General features: G+C 36.0%; 1 protein-coding gene across 1 annotated transcript; it reads left to right on the plus strand.

Annotated features, from left to right (window-relative positions):
* The first annotated feature begins 281 nt into the window (after positions 1-281).
* On the plus strand, positions 282-1944 carry LOC145016666 (uncharacterized). The gene is made up of 3 exons (XM_078974907.1): positions 282-548; positions 742-1096; positions 1316-1944. The coding sequence occupies exons 1-3, from the start codon at positions 282-284 to the stop codon at positions 1942-1944; spliced, it is 1251 nt and encodes a 416-aa protein (XP_078831033.1).
* The last annotated feature ends 6836 nt before the right edge of the window (positions 1945-8780 follow it).

The following is an 8780-nucleotide window of genomic DNA, read 5'->3' on the forward strand; positions in this document are numbered from 1 at the left end:
GGGTTGATTGATGAGGATGTTATAATTGGAATGGAAGAGGATGATAAAGGAGATAAGATTGGTATTCTGTCTGATAATCAGATCTGTTTTCAATCAACTATTGATAATAGTAGATTGAATAAAGATTTGATTCATTCTATGGGAGTTAGAAAAGAAGATTTAGAAATGGTTAACAATGAAAATAAAATGGATAACACATGGAAGGATAATAGCAGCAGCAAGGATGGTTCTTCTCAGGCATTTGAGATGGTAAATGCCAAGAATAATGTTGTTATCCAATGATGTCGATTGGTGTTTGGAATGTTAGGGGGCTGAATAAAGCTGTTAAGCAAAAAGAGGTTATTGATGTTATTAAGGATAATAACATTGGGATATGTGCTGTGGTTGAATCCCATGTCAATTGTTTAAATTTAAAGAATGTGTGTTGCAGAACTTTTGGGAAATGGGATTGGATTTCTAATAGCAGTTCTTGTGAAGGTGGTACGAGAATAATTGTTGGATGGGATCCAAAATTATTTGAAATTATGGTCATTTCTCAATCTAAACAGGTGATTCATTGCTTTGTTAAATTCATGGATTCTGGGTATAGTATGTTTATTTCATTTATCTATGCTGCTAATAGATATATTTAAAGAAGGGACTTATGGGAAGATTTGAAAAAATTTAGCATAACTGTGAAAAAAGAAGCTTGGTGTTTATTGGGTGATTTTAATGTTGCTTTAAAAGAGTCTGATTATTCAGAAATGTTCTAAAATGCTAAAGGGTGTTGATGAATTTTCTGATTGTGTCAATTTTATTGAAGTTGATGATCTGAATATTACAGGATTTCAGTTCACTTGGAATAAAGCTTCAGCTGGTAACAAAGGTATTTTCAAGAAGTTGGATAGGGTTATGGCTAATTTGAAGTTCATGTCTGATCATCCTCTAGCTCATGCTGCTTTCAAACCGTACATAATTTCTGATCATTGTCCTGCTGTTTTAATAATCCCGAATTGTAAATTGAGATGGAAATCTTCATTCAGATTTGCCAATTTTATTATGGATAAGGATGAATTTTTGCCTATGGTTAAGGATATTTGGTCTACAAATATTGAAGGTTTTTTTATGTTCAAAGTTACTCAAAAGCTGAAACTGTTGAAAAAGTGTTGTAGATAGTTGTGTAACAAATTCAGAGGTTCGGGATCGAAAATTAAAGAGTTGAGGAAGGAGTTGGGGAATATTCAAATGAAAATTGATCAAGAGCCTTATAATGCTAAATATAGGGGGGAGCATGCTAATATTCTTTTTGAATATAATGTTGCTTGTAATGATGAAGAAAATCTGCTTTCTCAAAGATCTAAGATCAAATGGTTAGTTGAGGGGGATAATAATACGAAGTATTTTCACAATTGTTTGAAAAGCAGGAATAACAGGAATCGAATTTTAATGGTGCTTGATGAGGATGGGAGATGGATTAGGAGGAATTCGATGAAGGAAAATTTTGTTAATCACTTTAAGAATTTCTTGGGATGTGAAGATGACACAGATTTATCTATTCTTAATGAAATTTCTTTTCATTATAAGTTGGATAGAAATGTGGCTATGAATATGATAAGGGTAGTTACTGATGATGAAGTTAAAGTAGCTATGTTCGATATTGCTGATAACCATGCCCCTGGACGTGATGGGTTTTCTTCTAAATTCTATAAGAGTGCTTGGAATATTGTTGGGCCAGATATATGCAAAGCACTGAGGGAATTTTTCTGGACTGGGAAATTATTGAAGGGTATTAATGCCACTAGGATTGTGCTAATTCCTAAAGTGGATAGTCCAAGAAAAGTCACTGAATTTAGGCCTATTGCTTGTTGCAATACCTTTTATAAGTGTATCAGCAAGATAATTGTTAACAGAATAAGGAACAACTTAGGTGATATTGTTAGCAAAAATCAATCTGCCTTTATTTAAGGGAGATCAATTCTTGATAATATTCTTCTTGCTCAAGATTTGATGGTGGGATATAAAAATAAGAAAGGAAGGCCGAAATGCACCTTAAAGATTGATATACAAAAGGCGTATGACACTGTGGATTGGAAATTTCTTAAGAGGATCCTGTTGGAATTTGGATTTCATCCGATCATGGTTAATTGGATCATGGCATGTACTTCTTCTCCTTGGTTTATGCTGAATTTTAATGGAGAAGACCATGGATACTTTGAAGGAAAAAGGGGCTGAGGCAGGGAGATCCTTTCTCTTTTCATTACTTGTTCACTTTGGTTATGGAGGTTTTCAACTTATTATTGTTGAAGAAAATAGATGATAGCAATAGATTCAAATATCATTGCAAATGTGAAAACCAGAAAATTACTCATTTATATTTTGTAGATGATTTACTAGTGTTTGCTTATGGCAATGGGAATTCTGTGAGAGTGATAAAGTCTGCTCTTGATGATTTTAAAATTGTTTCGGGGCTGAAAGCGAGTATGGAGAAGAGCCAGATTTTCTTTAGTTGTGTGAAGCCAAACATGAGAAGGATTATTTTGGGTATTTTACCTTTTGATATTGGTAAAATACCCTTTAAATATATTGGAATACCCATGTGTGTGAATACACTGTTCAAAAAAGATTGTAAAACTCTTGTCGATAAGATTAAATTGAAAGTGTATAATTGGAAAAATAAGATACTTTCTTTTGCTGGAAGGTTATCGCTCATAAATTCTATTTTGGCTTCAACTCATGTTTATTGGGCTTCTATTTTCAAAATTCCTATTGCTACTATTAAGGAGATTGAATCGATTTGTAGAAGTTTCCTATGGGCTAAAGGAGAAGTGGTCAAAGGGAAAGCCAAGGTTAAATGGAGTGATGTTTGTAAACCAAAGAGAAATGGAAGTCTTGGAATTAAGAATTTGAGATTCTGGAATGATGCTTTGTTAACCAAACATGTTTGGAATTTGATTAATAATAAAAACTCTCTGTGGGTTCAATGGGTGAGAGAAAATTATATTGGTAAAAGGAATTTTTGGGATATATGGCAAAAGAAAAGTATGAATTGGACTTGGAAGAGATTTTTGGAATTGAGGAAAACTATTAGACCTCATGTTGCTTCATGTATTGGTAATGGGAGAAATACTTCATTGTGGCTTGATTGGTGGCATCCAATTGGTATTTTAAGTACTATTATTGCTAGAAGGGATTGGATTAGAAATGGATTTAATGATAATTCTTTAGTCAGTGATGTTATGACTAATGATACTTATGCTTGGCCTGTTGATTGGGTGAATAAGTTTCCTGGATTGAAAGATGGGCCCATGTTTTGTAATATTGGAAATAATAGGGATATGATTGTTTGGAGGGATATGAAATGCTTGAGTAAAAAATTTTCTTGCAAGCAAGTTTGGAGAGATATTAATAATTTTGGAGACAATGTTAGTTGGGCTAAATGTGTTTGGTATGGGAATTGTATTCCCAGGAATGCTTTTATTTTGTGGCTTGCTGTGCTGAATAGATTGAAGACTCAAGATCGAGTTACAATTTGGGAGAATTCATGGTCTTTGCTATGTTCATTCTGTTTAATTATTTCAGATTCGCATGATCATCTTTTCTTCCAATGTGAGTTCTCGAATGCTATTTGGAATCATTGTTGTTCCAAGAATGGGATTGATGTTTCTTATTCTAATTGGAATGATTTAGTTCTTAAAATGTGTTCTGGTTTAAAGTCTAGAATTTGATCAAAAAATGGGTGTTGGCTAGTTGTGTTTATCATATTTGGAAAGAAAGAAATTTGAGGATTTTTTGTAATTTGAGAAATTTGGATAGAGGAGTGATTTCATGTATTGAGAATGAAATTAAATTGAAGTTGATAGGGTTGAGGAAAATGAATATTATGGTCAGTGAGGAAGTGTTACAGTCCTGGGGTATATTTGGAAGAAATTTCTGTAAAAAATGAAGGGCTCTGTCTGGGTTTTTGGTGATGGTTCTTTCTGTTTAGACATTTGGATTGATATGGATTTGATGGTTGGTTTGGTTGCCTTTATGGGAGATGTGTATTGGGGGTATTTTCGGAAAGGCGGATTTAAAGGAATTGACGGTTATCAAGGAATTGACGGTTTAATTCACTGGATTAAGAGTTTGCTCTTGAATCATGTGATTTGTACCTTTGGGATTTTATATTTGAATATGATCTTTTTTGAGAATATTCAAATGGAAAATCCTAGACATGTGATTGATGCCATGTCTAGTCTGCAACTGGTTCTAATTTTATGGTGGTTTTGGTGCTCTCTATGTTTCCTGTTTTTTTACTGCAGGATGATCTTATTGCTGATGATCATCAAGCTTGTTGAAATTGGGATTGCGTATAGCAGGAGGTTCAATTTGAGGAGTTATATTGTGATGATAAAGGATATTATATGGAGCATCATAGGGTGGATACAAGAGCTGATTAGAAGAAGAAGATGCTGGTTTGATATCGTGAAGTTTCTGCAGTGGAATTTGTTTAATGTCGCTTATGTTTTTTGGTTCATTATTTTTGGCTTTAGTATGTTTGGGATTGGACCTTTATGGTTTTGGTTTTTAAGCATGCACTGTTGGACTGTGGGTTTTTTTAAGGGCCTTTCCCCTTGCATTGGTTATAATGTTGTTATATGGTATAAATTTTGCAAGGGGATGAAGTTACCTTTTTTCCCACATTCAATAAGTCCTTGGTGTAGTCTTCTGAATTTTAGGGTTTTTTGGGGTATTTGGAGGTTTATTGAGGGGATTAAAAAATGGTTAGGAAGTTGGTTATGGATAGGTTGGATTGAGTAGTGTTTTTGGGTTGCTCTTTATTTTATTTGTATTTGTATTCTTTTATTCTTTTTAGAGTAAATTACACAAATGGTCCCTATGGTTTGGGGTAATTTGCACGCTTGGTCCCTAACTAATTGTTTTAACTCAGAAGGTCCCTACTATTTGTTATTGCTACACACTTGGTCCTTATTGTTTGTTTTTGTTACGCATTTGGTCCCTATCTTACGTAAAAAGATAATTATTTAAATAGAGAAAAATGGTAGGGTAGGTAAGGTAAGGAGAGGGGATGGGGTTGAGGGTGTGTTTATTTAAATAAATTAAAAATCAAGAGAAAAATAGACTTTTTATGTAAGACAGGGACCAAGCATGTAACAAAAACAAACAGTAGGGACAATCCGAGTTAGAAAAATAAGTTAGGGACCAAATACGCAAGTTGCCCTAAACCATAGGGACCATTCGTGTAATTTATCCTTCTTTTTAATAAAGTTTGCTGAGCTTTGGCTCTTTTCAAAAAAAAAAAAAAAAACTCATTCCTATACCTTATATTAAATCATAGCAACCCTTCCCTAGAGTTTTTTGACCATTTAGCACCATAAAACCCCACATCCATGAGTTCACGGCTGTGAACTCATGTGGAGTTGGTCTTAGGGCCGAAAACTCCATAGGGAGTTTACTCTTGAAGAGTAAACACTTTATCCAAAGTCCTATAAGTCTATAGATGTCACCCGGGTCACTCCAAACACTTGATTTGAAGTGTTTTCTCGTATTGGAGTGTATAATGATATCTAATTAGTGATTTAAATCCTAATTAGATACATTTGTATATCATTTCACATTACATAGGAACCTCGCGTGTTATCAAGCCCCGAACCGATACTTAGCATCCAAACCGCCACGTTTTCTTATCCGGTGAGTTCATACCCCTACCCTTTTTCAATGTTTTTCAATGTTTTCAGGATGGGAATACAAGCAAAAGTACAAGAATATCTTGTACTTAAATTCATTATTTCATTTGAATGGTTTCATAATCTGTAAACTTTTAGGAATTGAAAACATATTAACAAACTGTTTGACTTGCAGAGTTGTTTTTCAAACCAAATTTCAATTCTTACTATATAGTGTTATACTTTATACTTCGCAATTGATAGTTCACACATTTACTGTTTGAAATCATAGAACTTTTGTATTGTCCTTAATAAAACACCCCCTAGATACGAGTGTGAAGGACAGGTATCATTAGAACTTAGTCAGGTCCTAGTTAATACTCCCCCTAGATACGAGAGTAAAGAACCAATAAAACAGGGTTTCTGTATTAATATATTCAGTTTTAAATTCATGAATCTTAAGATTGGAGACATGTCCTTTGCAACACTTCCCCTAGACACGAAAATGTAGGACTATCCCTGTAACCAGAATCTTCGAAAGGGAGAGCGTGACTTGAGTGTATAGATCTATATGGGATTGACTATCCCGCACCTGGCTGCTAGCTACAGCCGAACCGAAAGGTTCAAGGGTGACAAAAGTCAGAAAAGATATTGGCCCCGTCTCGAGTCATATCTAGTCTGTAGTATGGTTATGGAACTCGCAATCAAGATTATGAAATCTTTATACTTTTTTATTAGTTTTATATACGTGTTAAAACTAATGTACATTTAAAGGTAACCAAACTTTCACGAAACTTCACACACACACTTTAAGTATGGTAGATACTTGTATGTTACTTTCAGATTCGATAACACTTCAAAAACGTTTTAGGAAAATATAGGATTTTCCTAGAATAATAACTATTCGTAACCAGATTTGCATAACATAACAGAATACTAAACATTACTTTTACGAAAATATGGGATTTTCTTGGGTTCGTAACTTTTTCAGAAAACCGGAAGGAAACTTGTTCATTTTCTGAAAACAAAACCGCTTATGAACTCACAAGCTTTATGTTGATTTTTAAAATGCTTGTATTATCAGGTTCGCATTAGACAGGTAACCGATGACCCTTTTGACGAAGACGGAGTGCGTTGAAGACACATCTTACTTTTGTTCATATATATATATATATATATATATATATATATATATATATATATATATATATATATATATATATATGTATATGTATGTATCATATTTGTACAACTTTACTTTTGAACAAATGTGAATTCTAATATGTAATGTAATGGTTGTTTACTTTGCTTACTATGTGCATTGGATTTGATACTCAACGTGGAGTCTGCCCCGGAAATGTTTCCGCCTTCGGTTTTCGGGGTGTGACAGATTGGTATCAGAGCTCCTTGTTTATAGTGAACTAAGTGTACCAAACCTTACATGGTATAAAACTATAAACATTAAAGGGGCCTAAGTGCTCTGAACTAAAAGTATACTTCAAAATATAAGTATTTTCAAAAAGTATACAAGTATACCTAACCGCCGAGATCCGTAGCTACAAGTAGAACAAAATATAAGTAAATGGGTGTTGTGCGCTGCAGTTAAACCTGGGCAGTTATGTAGTCGTGTCTAGGATCAATATAGCCTGTCCAACATGTGCTTGGGAGTGACTGTGGTGTTCAGCATGCCTAAAACTTACCCTAATACCCCAAACATCGAACCATGGTCACAAGGAATCATGAAATATTATGGGAGTATTTCTCGAGCCAAATCCGTTATAGAAATCCTTATCCCAACATTGCTCCTTAATCATTCCTTTAACGCTAATTTATCTGATTTGATAACTCTTTCCTACTTTATCGCTTATTCGGAATATATATCTGTCATATCTCTTGATTAAATTCGGAGGACTTATCATCCTTTATTTCCTGATCTTATTAGATCAAGATGCCTCCAAGAAAGAAACCCAGCTCAAAGACGAACAACCCTCCGCCACCACCTCCTCCTCAAATCGATCTGGTAACACTTCAGGCAGCTGTTACTACCGCAGTGACAGCCGCCATGTCACAAAGATACCCCCGTAGTTCAGGAGGTGGTCCCCAGCCCCAAAACCAGGATGGTAGCCAAGGACACTGAAAGGAGGGTTCTTATAAAGATTTCATGAATGCGAAACCCGCGTCCTTTGATGGCACTGGAGGTGTCATTTCCCTCACCCGATGGTTCGAGAAAATCAAATCTATCTTTGAAATTTGTGCCTGTTCAGAATCTGATAAGGTAAAGTTCGCCGCCTGCACCTTCATCGATAAAGCCCTGTCTTGGTGGAACGGCCGAGTCAAATCCCTAACTTTACCTGTAGCCAATGCCATGGGTTGGGAAGCCATGAAGGAACTTATGCTGGCTGAGTACTGCCCTCGAGGCGAAATGTAGAAATTAGAGCACGAACATTGGAACTTGAAGATGAAAGGTTTCGATATTGCCACTTACACTTCCAGGTTCGATGACTTGGTGCTACTCTACCCGTGAATGGTTACCCCGGAGAGTAAGAAGATAGAGAGACTCATCTGGGGGGCTGACCCAGCCAACAAAAGGAAACGACATAGCTGCGAGGCCAGATACATACGACAATGCCAAATGCTTAGTACAAACCTTAATCGACCATATTGATGACCTTGAGGAAGCAGCTACCACTCCTGAACCGACAGAGAGGAGTGAGGAGAAAAGAAAAATTGGGAAGAAGAAGAAAAGTCAGATATCGCAGGAGTCTTCGAAGAGGCAGCAAATTGTGGTAGTTCACGCTGCTACTACCCCTGCAGCTATTTCTGTTATTGGATCCTCAGCTCGAACACCTACCAGTAGGTATGCTGGAACCCTCCCTAGTTGTGACAAGTGAAACTATCATCACCTCACTTCCAGCCCATGTCGAGAGGTGTTTTGCAACAGTTGTGGCAAAAAGGGTCACACTGCGAAGAACTGCAAGACACCAACTCAATCAACCAATCAGGCTTCTGGAGTCGGCATTGGTCAGGCCTACATTGGTTGCGGAGAGGTCGGGCATTTTAAGCAAAATTACCCCAAGGCAGCAACGGCTGGCAACACCGGAAGAGTTCTAGCAATAGGACGAGAGGAGACAGCCG

Source organism: Lactuca saligna, chromosome 9 (assembly GCF_052625555.1).
Source record: "Lactuca saligna cultivar CGN05327 chromosome 9, ASM5262555v1, whole genome shotgun sequence".
Lineage (NCBI taxonomy): Eukaryota > Viridiplantae > Streptophyta > Magnoliopsida > Asterales > Asteraceae > Lactuca > Lactuca saligna.

What these genes read in the sequence shown, in the direction of transcription:
- LOC145016666 (XM_078974907.1), top strand. Translation starts at nt 282, where the DNA reads ATGTCGATTGGTGTTTGGAATGTTAGGGGGCTGAATAAAGCTGTTAAG. An exon ending in TCATTTCTCAATCTAAACAG is followed by an intron (nt 549 to 741) that starts GTGATTCATTGC and finishes CTGATTATTCAG; the next exon opens with AAATGTTCTAAAATGCTAAA. An exon ending in TTGGTCTACAAATATTGAAG is followed by an intron (nt 1,097 to 1,315) that starts GTTTTTTTATGT and finishes GTAATGATGAAG; the next exon opens with AAAATCTGCTTTCTCAAAGA.